Genomic DNA, 13772 nt, shown 5'->3' with positions numbered 1-13772 from the left:
GGGGCCGAGGTTTGGAAGCAAGATTTATAGAATTACACTCATCCAATTTCAGCTCCCTTTACGAGCTGTGGCTCCCCAATGGGTAAGCTCCGGTCATTGCAACGTCGACCGAAAGCACCAGCCCGGAACTAGCGTCTTCAAATGAACCGGAAAAGAATCGGATATTTATGAACCAAAGCAAGCACCCACTCTCTAGGCGCACTGTGGTGCTAGCTAACGTTGGGCGCCCAGGACACCTTACCATCCTAACGCTTCCAGTCTCATTTCCATTGTTTTCGCGTGTGCAATAATGCTTCGTTTGCCACCGTACGTAGACTAAAGTAATCGACATTATTAGTAGAAGGGTTTTTCTTTTTCTCTCCCCTTTTGTTCGCTTTTCCACTTCCGTTTGCGTGAACCGGCGTCATCTAGCCGCATTTAGTCAGTAGGGAAACAGTAGCTCCACCGCAACCGTATAAGATAAGCTTAGTAGATAAAGTTTTGCTTTTTTATTGCTTTTGTCTGAGTTTTTTTGTTTCTTCTGTACGGTTTTGTGGTGGTGTAAGTTTATTTCTACTTTTTCCCCTTGGCCATATTCCAATGCTTGCACGTTTGCCCAATAGGAGGGCATGGTAAGGTTTGGGTGATTAATGATTTGTTGTAAACAATAAAGGACTCATTTTCCGACGTGCACCAAGGAATTGTGCCGCTCTGCCCGTTCATGGAGGGAAACTTTTGCGAGATCCATAACCGGTGTAATAATTACCGGAACATATGAAATGCCATCGAGTCTGCATGCTACATCTACCGTAAGGATTAGCGTCTATATGCACCAAAAATGAAGCGAGGGAACGTTTTCTAGCATTTGTTGGAAAGCGTTGAAACTCATACCATATTGTTTGAACTAATTTGCATTCTGGTACGCGATGGAATTGCAGGGAAGACTGACAGTGTTGCACTTCTGGCTGGCAAACATGGTTTTCATATACTTCTCTTTACATCTCAACTCATTTCGCTGTTTCAGCTTTTTAAAGGTGTAGGCAAGGGAAGAGTTCATCATAATCGATCGCAGTACGGAGCCGGCTGCAAAGATGTCTAAACAGGATACGGCAACGTTCTTTTCGCAGGGGACGTCAGCACAGTTCGACTACGTGCTGGCTCTATATCCGCAGGTATTAAAGCTACGAGCAGAAAACAAATGCAAAAAGCCGGACGAGTTGATCCGGCTGGACGACTGGTACCAGAACAAGCTGCCTCAGCTGATCAAGAAGCGTGGCAAGGATCAGTACATGGTGCACGAGGAGCTGGTAAAAACCATGAAGTGGAAACAAACTCGCGGCAAGTTTTACCCGCAACTATCCTATCTGATCAAAGTAAACACACCTCGGGCAGTGCAGGCGGAAACGAAAAAAGCGTTCCGTAAACTGCCCAACCTCGAACAGGCCATTACAGCGCTATCGAATCTGAAAGGCGTCGGCACAACGATGGCGTCGGCTTTGCTTGCAGCGGCCGCCCCGGAAACGGCCCCCTTCATGGCGGACGAATGCCTGATGGCAATACCGGAGATTGAAGGCATTGACTACACGACGCGAGAGTATATGAACTTCGTGCAACACATCCAGACCACGACAGATCGATTAAATCGCGAATGTCATCCAGCTGACAGCCTGCCAGAACAATCGACCGGTAGTAGCAAAGCTTCTCCCCTCAAAAGAACGGGCAATGGGACGGCGGCTAAAGATGGCAACACGGACGACAGCGGTTCGTGTTCTTCCGATGGCGATTCTTTAAGTACAACGCCTGCAAAAAAGAACAAGCTTGACACATCAAAGGCAGGACTGCAGCCGCATGAGAAAAAATGGTCTCCACACAAGGTGGAGCTCGCGCTCTGGACACATTATGTCGCCAGTGAGTTACAACCGGACATACTGGAGCACATACCAGAAAATGGGAAGTCTGTTACCGATGCATCGTCCTCCAATACGGTAGATCTTAACAAACCCGCGACACCCAGTAATCCGCCTGAATCGGACGCATCCTTGACAACAAACGGAACTGCCACCAACAGTATGCTGGCGCAAAACAACCATGTGAGCGAGGAAGCTTCGGACGATAGTAACTTTGACACCGAGCACGATAAAAGTGCACTCGGGTCAGACGAATCGTCTAAGGATCACAAATTCACCCTGGACAGTTTAGATGATTGTACCAAGTCTGAGGACAGTATAGAACGACCCAGCGCTACTGTAATCAACACTGGCAAAACACCGCTCTCGGGAAACATGCGAAGGAAAGCTGCGCTAAACAGTGGCCGCAATGCGGTGCCAGCAATGGTGGTCAGTGATGACTCGCTCAGTAGTCCCAAACCAGCGATCGAAGGAAAAGCGAACAGTTCCGATGAGGAGGACGACGAAGATGACGAGGAGACAGTTCCACCGCGCAGCAAGAAGACTAAAGTTGATTAAAAGTCTAAAGCAACCATAATGCTAACGCAATTTGTTGTAAGCGATGCTCTTTTTCTATTCGCAACGATACACTCGAGATACCTGCTGCTTGTGAAGGTGATGTGTACCGTCTCTTTGGTAGATGATCTGGCCCGATTATCCATGGGTTAAATAATTTATTCCCTTTGTATTCCCAAAGTTTGATCGTGCCAGAACGATACGTGACAAAAATAAAATTTTCGTACTTGAAACATAATTTGTTGTCCTACGCATGCAAGCTAATGTATCAATTTTGTAGGACTCTACTGCCATAGACATTCCACCTTTAGTTTGGACAATGCGGATGAAGGTTATAAACCTAGCTCGGTTCTTCAACTAATCCTCTTTTTGCACTGAAAGTTATAGTTGAAATCGATGGAATTGTACAATGACGTATATGTTGTCTTTAAACAACCAATTATAAAACATATTTAAAAGTACATGAATGTCGACGTTCGTCTTAAAATATATTTAATCCTGCACTGATTTGAATAAAGATTTGCTTCATCATGCTCGTTCTTAGGATAAATTTTACGTTCAAAATGCAATTTATCCCATGAATGATTTTCGGAAGATATGCGACGTCGAAAACTATAATCCTTAACTTATTAAACATCTTATCAACTATCTTTTTAATTCGTTCGATTGCGTATGAGTATAATTGATTACAGGTCCTTTTATAACTTAATTCCTTCAACCATGATGCCAACTCCTTGGGAAAAATCGCATATAGATTTATAGAAACTCCTAATGTACCAAATTCCGGCAATAAATCAGAGGTCAGAAAACGGATAAATCAGTAGTTGAAGGCTGTACCATTCTAGTAAAAAAATCATTTGACACACAATTATTATGGTAGACATCACAGCCGCAAGTACACGCATATACAAAATCGTTAGGAACTAGAAATCAAACTAGCTTAAGAGGTTAGAGAAAGAAAACACAGTTGATAAATATATAGAAAATGCATTTGAAAGTCAAGTCTAACACATAAAAACCCTAAATCCATCAGGCATGCTTTGATACATCAGACGAGAACGGATAAATCACGAACAGCCTTTCAAATGTGGCAAAAAAAGATGTAATGAGCCAAACAGATTTTGTACGATCTTGAGAGATGGACAAAAAATACCCATGAATCAGCTCAAAACAAGGAAAACGGAGCAAAAACACATCAAACTAAACCAGAATTGAAGAAACCCGGCTGGCAAAAGCAGGATAAGCATGTAAAATTGATAAAAAATAGTAATAAAACGCAAATTCATACTAACGGTCCCAGACGCATCACGGAAACATATAAATAAAGCTGACATCATACTGAGAAAGTAAAGTTGAGGTTTGCACATTATTTAGGGTAAGTAGCTTATTTGAAATTACCACTGTAATGTATGCTGCTTTTAAGGGTGATTGTATTTTTCGTTTAAAACCTAAATAGTGACGAAATACTTCCTTCTATTCCTCCAGGATACTGCATCTCTGTGTTGGGTTCAGTTTTAATGTAACGTCATACTTAAAAGGTAGGTGCTTTGTTCATCAATTTGAATCGATCGAAAGCAGTACACTCATAAACTCATTTCGAAAGATGAAAAACGTTTTCCCATGGCCATCTGAGGGGTATGGATACTTTCATTAGACACGCACAATAACTTTGGCCTATATTCTCCCACCCCAAACGAGTTCCGTCGTTTCGCCTGAAATCGTTTTCGTGTGTTGAATTCAAAAAATTTACAACTCACCTACCTTTCGCTGAAAGGACGATGACTCGCTCGTCGATTGATTTTTCCCTTCGGCAAACTTATTCCATGCTTCGTACGAAAAGGGAAAATATTATTCAACACTACGCCTCCTACTCAGGGAAAAGCTCATCAACACGCTGGAAGGTGCTCGATAAAAGGTGTGAACTTATTTTTTTTATTTCCGTTCTACTGCTCAAAACGCGTGCGAGAGCAATCCCGGTTCCTGGCGATACGTGATGGTATTCAAAATGTCAATCATCGGTATGCAAGACACACGAGCTTATAAAGTTGTTTTTTAGTATCAACCACCTCTTCCACTTAGGATGAACCCCGGCTTTTCCAACAGACCTTTAGCGAGCTCTCCGAAGCCAGTACACAAACACATTTGTTCGCCTTGCTTAAAGGTTTTACGGTAACAGCAAGTGTTGCTTCGAGATGTTTCGTGACGTACGCGAGAATATATATAAAAAAACAACGCACGTAAACACATTGTGCTGTACAAACAAATGCAAGATATTTCGTTTCCGCGGCGTGAATATATTAACCGCTTGATTTCTTCGAATTTCTACCTTACCCCACAACTAAGCATTCAGTAGGTGAAATGTATGGAAAATTTCACCGTACTGTTGAAGAGGAGCAAAGCTAATCCTGTGTTGATTAGGTTGCACCTCCATTTTGAAGTTGGGGCAAATCCACACATTTCTGCTTGAGTCTCTGTGGAGGACCTAAAAAGACTTTTGGAGCTGAGAGGTCCGGTATAATACTAAGGAAATAATCAATCTACGGGAGCCTGGCGAATTAATTCGCCCAATGAGTTCAGTAATTCCGTGATTAGTTCTAGGACATTTAATCATCCACATTCTTTCTTAAGTACAGCAATTTTAGGAATGCAACAGAACTCAGAGCAATATTTTATCATGTGCAAAAAACTACTAAAAATACTGTATACCTAGTATTAATAGTTGGAGTTTTGATATTGTTGATATTGTATTTACAGGACCCGTTACAGAACAATTTCTACAAACTACAAGTTATATTTATAACGTCAAAGGATTTTTTTAAATACATACCTTAGACACCAACCACTTTCAATCCCATCATCCATTAAACTTAAACCTACCTTAATTACTCCAACAGCATAGAAAAACCTCTCCTGTATGTACGTGATTTTCTTACTCATAAACAACTAAATCTTGGCGCTACACACACTACACACACTACCTTTAACTAAAGAAAACAGCAAAGATCACGCTTCGGGTCAAAGGATAAGCCAAACCCCGGGTCGTTGTTCTATTAATGACATGGTCCCTCTGATTCGCGTCCTTTGCCTTCATTCACACACGCTCATTTGCCCACCCCCACACACTCACGTACTCGCAACGAAGGCAAACAAACCTGCAGCACACTCCGGTGTCCCCATTCTGTCACCCGTAGCTATCTGTTCCATGTCGAGCGTAATCAAATTAATGGTTATTGACGGAATAACGCGCCAAAAGTACACAACATGGTAACCGGCGAAGCTCCGGTATACGGTGTGTCCCTTCGTGAAACCCGTGTACACCGGGTGAAAGCAAACAACAAATACGCTAGAAAAAGTCATTTGTCCTCGAATGTGTATTCGCATGAACGGGGTGGAAGTAGGAAGCGAAAACCACTCCAAGGGTTTGATACGTGGTTTTCCACGCAGGAACCATTCTCGAAAAGCCCACCAGGATGGATTGCGGTACACTGTTATCAGTCGTTTCCTTTTACTAAGGTTGTTTTCTTGCGACGGTGAGAGTGGGAAACTACTCCGCTGTCGAAACGAAAGTATGCACGGGTAACGGCACGGAGCAGGGTGGTAGTAGTTCAGGCTTTTGGAATTTAATTTCCATCCCAATGACTTACCCCTCCCAATGCTGGATCTCACAGCTAATAACACATTGTGTGCTTTTGTGCGTGAGTGGGACGAACATCCTTGTACGAGGGAGGCACTATCAACACGAAGCGGTCGGTCTTTTGAAGGTTTGTCACTGGAATATGGCGCTGAAAATGAATTAATTTGCGAGTGGCCAAAATTCGTTAGGGATGGGAAAAGTTCCTCCTAAAAGTATTCCTTCCCCTCTCCCCCCCCCCTCCCCCTTCTCCACACCCATTGTAGCACGGACGAGCATGGATGCAGAAGGGGATGAAACCCGTTCCGTTTCATCTCCTCCGGGCAAGTGGTGCGAAGGATAATTGCATGATAAGGAAAGTTTTTCCATGTTGCGCCTGAAAACCGCGCACGGAGTTGCAAACCCTTCTCCCGCTCATGAAATTTTAATCGCCAGTAGTTTGTTTTCCTTTCGACGAAAATTTGTCCCACAAATTAACCATCCACCCCGTCGGTGTGGTATGCCCTTACCGTCGTTATTGCAATGGCTTTCGTTGGCAGGGATTCGCGTGGATCATCGTCCGGTTATGTTGGAATTAACCTGTCCACTGTTTTGCTGGTACGATGATGGTCATCCATCAGACGGGATGTGTTGCCTCGACCATCGTACCATCGTGCTGCGTTTGTTCAAGGAAGCTCCATTAATAATCCTGCCGTACGGTTCACCACACCAGCGGAATGGACTGCAGCCAGGAAAAGGATGTCATTGCGAAGTCAAACATAGTAATAGTTTTTTTTATCCCACCCGCACCATAACTCGATGTAGATGCTTGAAATCGTTGTAAAAATTCAGAACACAGAGATGAGGAGAAAAAATTCTTCTCATAACTCATCGCACGTGCACCGGAAGCGCGTGTTTGCTCTCCCACACAGAATGCATTTGTTTAAAGCACTGACATCCATTTGCAGGTTATAACTCACCTAGTACGTGTCTAGTATAGCGTCGGTAATGGTAGCTAAATGTAGCCTCGATGTTTCATGAGGTAGAAGGTTTTGTGATTTATTTTATTATTTCCTATTCACATTCTTCACAACTCTGAGGTAAAAAAAAGGGTCATCTAGATTAAAACTCCTGCACACTATTCGCTTCCTACCGTTTTTACTACAATTTGTCTTCAATCATGTTGCAACCATGGCTTTCATTACTATGGTCCGCTTCCGTGTTGGTTCAAATCATCATTCAGCGTAACATGAATGAACACACAACGATCAGAAAAGAGCTGGAACTTGAAGTGCTTTGGCCCCAAAGCTGCACGAACATTGAAACGCTTCACTTGGGGCACGTCCTGCAGCGGATTGGGAAAAAACTAAATTCGATCAGACAGCTGCTGGCTAAAATATATCCGCTGCCTGCAGGCCGAAAGAATCCGAAATACACGAGAAAACATCAAGGGCCTTCATTTATCATTTCATGCTTCACGTGGAGCAGTACGAAACGGCAGGAGAAAGGTTATTTTCAACCACGACAAAACGTGAGGAGGTAAAATGTCATTAAAATCGTCATCGAAATTCCATTCCATGATTGAGATTCATTGTTGTAATCATCAATTCGATTTTTATGTCTTTGCGTTCATAATTATTCAACGATTTTATTTTTATCAATTTATGTAGTTAATATTGTCAGAGTGTGACTTTAATATTTTTGCTATAACTTTAAACCTAATATTGCATAAAGCAATTTTCGTAGTGCTGTGTCAAAGCTCCAGCCCTCACAAAAACCTTGTCTTCATGTGTCACAAAAGTAGCTCACATTTTTAGCGTACACAAGTACTTTCCTTTTCGTTTGCAATATAAAGAATGAGCATCAAATTCCATCACTCAAATCGGATTTAAATCCATCCGGTCGTATGACTGTGGTACGAAATTGAAGAAAATTCCACGTTTTTCCTAACGCATCTGAGCAACTAAAGGATTGCTGTAAAAGAACTTCGGATTTTGTCCCCCGTTTTCAACCCACAAAAGCCAATTTCTTGCTACGCAGTAGATAGACGCCACCCAAATAACTAATGGAAATTCTATGGATTGTGGGTGCTGCCATAGGAGTGTCAGGATGGAAGGAATGGAATAACGATAAGCTAGGAACATTGCATACTCGCACACAACCCAACCATTAAAACCATGGCTCAAACGGACGTTCAGCACGATGGTTATTGGGTAAATTTTTCGTTTAATGTTTAAACGCTTGTGCGCCTCCAGAAGCAATGGGAAAAGCCACACACCCCCACATCCCTCTCTTTATTGCCATTTCAACTTTCCCATCGGTATTGGCTTGTTGGAGTTTGGAACGCTACGGTACGGCACGGGACCATCGATTCCACCGGGTGTCACTTTGGCAACGGCACACAGGAATATTTCTAATTTTCAACAAAGGTCTCCCCGGCGCCATTGGGTTTGAGTGTGGTGTCTATTCTTTTATCCGCAGCCCACCGTTCATCCTGCCCCAAAGCCAAATCCACCCACAGTGCACCCCTCTCGTGCGATCAATGCGGCCAAGCGTGTTGGGTTCGAGCCGTTTCGTTTTATGGAAATTGTTACGGAACCTACGAAGCTGCCTCATCAAAACACATCCACAACTCGACATAACGCATAAACACCCTCCCCTCTCGATGGCATGCTCCTGTCCGGTGCAGATATTGTGGTTTTCGTGCGTAGGAGCAGGATAAACATGGGTGCTTGTGTGCGTACGTACATGGTGCCGGCCGAATGTGAGAAAGAAGCGTCAGGCCTTTGTTTAATCTGGCAGTCAACAGTTTGCGGTGCTGGAATCGACTAAAGAAGATGAAATTGAAGCACCACACAATGGAGCACCAAACAAACGACCCACCACGATACGAGCTGTCGGATGGTATGGATATTTTTGATGAATTTCCCTATGAAATCGCCGCTGTTGCGGTGTGAACGCAAAATGTAGATGGATGCGTTTGGCACAGGTGTAATTTTTTTATTGCCTACCAAGCCGGATTGTTTTTTTTTAAGAGAAAGAATATAACATTACTCAACACGAGGTAAGCGTAGGAACATTTGTATTCGAACAGCCCGTCCACCGGTTACGGGTGGAAGTTACGGTAGAAAGATGAAATAAAATGAAACACATTCAAATGCCACCCTAGCAAGGGATGAGATGGCCAACGTGCTTTGTCAAGCCCCTTCACTTTCCACCATAAGGTGGAGAAGCGCTGGAACAGGGGAAGAAAATTCGTTTATTACACTTGAAGGATTCTACACTGATGAGCTAAGGGATCCCTGCACCATCCCGCTTTCCGTCCTTTTTGTTTATAATCTGTCACAATGCTGCTGAGTTGCGTGGGTGATGCTTTCGTTATGAATTTTATTGATTTATTGTACACTGTGAAGTGGGGACCTGATGTGTTGTGATCGGGTAATTCGTTTTTGTTTTGTTTTGTTAAGTGTTTTTTATTTGAAAAAATCTTCACGAACGAAAAATCGATAAAATCCTGAGTTCCACCTTTGATTTGAAGTGTCTCGTCTTTGCTTAACTGCTTGACTGGTTAGTTGTCTGCATTTGAGATGCCTGAAAGTATGCAATACGTACTACTGGTTCGCTATTGTGACCGATGCGTAAAGTATATCAAAGCATTTTTTAACACCTCTCATCTCTAACAATACGAAGGCGTAAAAACTATTGTGCAAGTCTCAAGTAGCGATTAAAGGTAATACAAAAAAAATTGCATACCTTTAGGCTCTTACACAAAAAAACAGAAGATCGTTATTTAGGCTGGGGTAAAATGGGGCATGAACAAGACGATCCTATAATTTTATTTATTTTCAAAAGAAAAAGCTTTGCCGATTGTTAGTAACTACACAAACATTGCACACAACACCATAACATAAGTAACAAAACAAACATCCCTATCTACAAATCAATGCGCCTGGTGTTATGCTCTATTTGTGCTTAGTGAAAAAGAAAGGACCTAAACCTAATAACAGAGAAAGTAAACAATGCTCTGATGGGTAGGACACGAATGTAAATCTTGCAAACCAGCACTGTAGAAGATGTACACGAGTGTGGAAAAGTCTTGCCTTGTGCTGCTTTTCCACCGACCATGGCAGTGGTTTACGACCAGCTGAAATCGTACGTCGATTGAAAGGATAAACCAGGGAAACTGGTGAATCGTAAAGCAACTAGCAGAACATCATAAAGCACGGCAAGATGTAACAGGCTGACAGGCAAGCAGGAAAAGCATCCGGGCAGTAAACAACAGCTGTCTATCGGAGTTGTTATGGACGTTCTCACCGGCAAAGGAAAAAAGAAAAGAGTCCAGAGTAAAAAGCTCTTTGGGAATGCGGTCGTGAAAGTGTTTGAACACCCGTTCGCTGTTGGGAAGGAGGACAGAACAACAGGACACTTGCCAACGTCGAAGTACTATGATTGTAGTTTCAAAGTGTTTTGCATTGCACTTTGCAGAAACTTCTGTACAACATCAGATGTTTCCTTGCTTTCGTTTCCACACCATTCTGTCCACGTCGCATTCACTGATCACGCGTCACAGGCAGTGTTTGGGGTGCATGGAATGAGTTTCCGAAGACCGATTGACAGAATGAGACCATCCTCGAGGTGCACCGTGTCGTGTTACTAGCAAATCACGTTACCCACCCTGCACCGTTCAATCTTTGGCGCAAATAATGGATCGAAAGCAACAGCACAAAAGGAAGCAAACAGACATAAAAATAATCAAGTTCCAACAACCGTACGGAGCAGCAGGAAAACGGCAAGTGGACATAAATCATTACATCGTCTCCGGCAGGCAATGTCACTTGCTGGGCTTGGGCAAACGGAAGCTTTCTGGGACAGGGCAGGCTACACCAAAGGCGCAACTCAAATAAATAATCACAGCTTCCTGCAGATTGATCCTGCATGATTCGCCGGAAAGAAGAGTTAGCAAGGAAAAAACACGAAACGATGGCCTTATCATGGGCCACAATATCCAATTGCATTCACTCGGATTGGAATGGAATTTTAATCCTTTCCAAGTGTGCTTTCCCAAGCATTTTCGTTCCTTAGCACGAACTTTCTTTTCCACTTGTTCCACCATTTAGATTCTTTCCTTCCGCTGTGTTGGTTTGTTTCTCGTGGTCACCGGGGAGCACTGCTTGACTTCCGGAACCCTGCCAGCTGTATGAACATCATAAACTCCACAATCAAATGGCAACCGTAGTAATGGGGTGGCGTAGAAAAACTCATCTTCAACCCACCCTTTATTCAGCTACACTTGGGAGTCATTCAGCTAGACGAAGCCATCGCTTTAAAATGCGTGTCCCGGCTGCTACACTCCGAACCTTCGCCATAGCGGAAATGGTTTTCTACAAGCGCCGAGCGAAATGGTCGGTCACTTATCGACACTAGGCGCTACCGTAAGTACGAAAGGATAAGGAAGGAAAAAGGACGAAAAAGCCCCCCCATAGGACGCATTATTTATTTTGCTTCCGTGCCGTGATTTTAATTCAACCATTTATAGTCATCGCGAGCGATGGTAACGATCCATTGTGCCGCGATCATTTTTGCCATACAGTGAGCGCAAGAAGCGACTCTTCGTTTCGGAAATGTTGTTAGTGTTCCCAAACGCCAGAAACCTCTTACATGGTCTTTGAATGGCACCAACATACGAGGCGCAACAAGAAGGCAATATCATTATTTAGATTCTGTATCATACGGGTAACTTTTCGGGGAGATTTTAAATTTTTCATGTTTTCCAGCACGTCAATGCGTGGCGCTAGAGCCTTTTTTATTTTAGCTTTGCACGCAGATACAAATTTCCATTTTTAAGCAGTGTTTATGAATTATCAACAATGTAAAAGTAAACATGAAATTAGAGTTTGTCAAGATTAGGACTGATTTAGGCAACAAAATATGATTTTTGTTCAACAACTACTTACCAACTAATATCTTTTATCCTTTCGGCTGAAAATTTGTTTGGAAATTGCAAACCTTTCCAACCTTTAACTACTTAAAATATGCGAAAACCTATCATTTACATCAAACTTAAAATCAAATTTAAAAAATTTTAAATTCACTGAAGTTTCAACCTTTCATTGTTGAACAAATTTTGTTTTCTGCTCTCCTTTCCGTTCTTGTTTCATTATCAAAAATATAATTTATTTACCGTACGTATACTTTATGTTTTCATAACAATTTTCCAGCGTGTATGTTTCGTCAGAACATATTATTTATTCCGGAACAGCAACTCGCACTTTTCCACTCGGTAGTAGGGAATGTTGTGTTCTTCATTCATTTTTCCAACCGCAACATGAAAACCATGTTTCACATTTTAGGTGGTTGCTGAATAATTTATGTCAAACAGTTGCTTTTGGTTTTTTTCTGGTTAATCAAAAAAGTATTCATTCGTAATAATAAAAGAATAAACGATTTAATTAAACACAACTCTTTGAGTACAAACAGCAAACTGTTTTCAGATATGAGGTATTTTAATAACTTATTTACCTATGTTAACCTTCTACCTGATCTTACTTCCACACCCACTTCAAGGACCTGAGTGATAACCTTCAATCAAAAGTACATACACACACATAAACATATACAAAAAAAACAATAACAGCCAAGGTGTCAAGTTGACGTACGCTTGATACGACTACGTTTGTGTCAAGCCTGGAAGCTCCGACAGCCGGCCCTTTTCCTTTCTCACATTTTAGACAATTTGCGAGGTTAGCACCCCGAACAGCCGACTGATCCAACTCAAGCCGCTGGGTACGGATTCGCTCAACTTGACGCATACATCCTAGCAACGCTTGGTTTGCAATGATCACAGAGGAAAAGTACAGGGCTGTTGGTCCTATAGCCCAAAAAAAAGAGGGATGGAAACTGTGTGGGACGGTAGACTAGGGCGGATAAACGCCATAGCATAAATGCCTGAACAATTATGCTCTCCACGGTCGGTCCGTCATGCCATTCAGTGAACCACCCTTCGGCCACTCGCTCGCTCTGTCTACCATCACCGCAATGCCATTTCGACATCCCACTCCCAGTGCGAGTGTTTGTGTGTGCGTATCACATGTGTCAGCACCAGGCGGCTCCATCCCTTTGCCATTTGAGTTTTGCGTTGAAAGTTGGAATGAGACGCACCAACGCATAATCGTACACGCACAGTCAAACCGCGCGTCGGTGGGATTGCTTGTCCACAGAACATGCTCTTTGGGTTAAAGAATAAACGTTGCAAATCGTACGACAGTAAAGCATTAGTCTATCAACAACTCAACAGCCCTTTTAGTTTACGTTTTAGCTTACACAAGTCAACGTTGCAGCACGGTAACCGTGGTAAAACATGCAACAGCATGCAACCGTGGTCAAATGTTGTGTGCAAAAACAAAACAAATCATTCCTGCTGTTCCGTGCCGCACGTACAGCAACACGTACGGAAAGCGCAGCTACAATTCATAAATTCTACAGCTACGAAATGGGGGCTACAATGAAAGTGAATGTTTCGAGCAGGGAAAAAGGCACTCACGCTCTTTTGTTTTAGGCTGAAGAAGATATGGGAACCCTGTTCCTTTAATGCAACGGGCAACGGAGTGCTGCAATTTTCCAGAAGGACGTCAGTGTCACTGTCAGTGTCACTTTCTCTTACACATCATCAGGAAGAACTAAAGCCCTTCCATCTATTCGCTCGTTGTTGCTGCCGTCCAATC

General features: G+C 42.8%; 1 protein-coding gene across 1 annotated transcript; it reads left to right on the top strand.

Moving 5' to 3' along the window:
- Positions 1-1070: 1070 nt before the first annotated feature.
- LOC128297055 (uncharacterized) lies at positions 1071-3763 on the top strand. Its single transcript, XM_053032611.1, has one exon. It carries the CDS (start codon positions 1071-1073, stop codon positions 2442-2444), a length of 1374 nt encoding a protein of 457 aa, XP_052888571.1. The 3' UTR covers positions 2445-3763.
- Positions 3764-13772: the final 10009 nt, after the last annotated feature.

Source organism: Anopheles moucheti, chromosome 2 (genome assembly GCF_943734755.1).
Source record: "Anopheles moucheti chromosome 2, idAnoMoucSN_F20_07, whole genome shotgun sequence".
NCBI classification, from domain to species: domain Eukaryota; kingdom Metazoa; phylum Arthropoda; class Insecta; order Diptera; family Culicidae; genus Anopheles; species Anopheles moucheti.
Note: the sequence above shows the minus strand (reverse complement) of the source record. Positions and strands in the feature narration are given on the sequence as shown.

Bases quoted from the DNA above. Each gene is read 5' to 3' on its own strand.
- LOC128297055 (XM_053032611.1), top strand. From the start codon at position 1,071: ATGTCTAAACAGGATACGGCAACGTTCTTTTCGCAGGGGACGTCAGCA.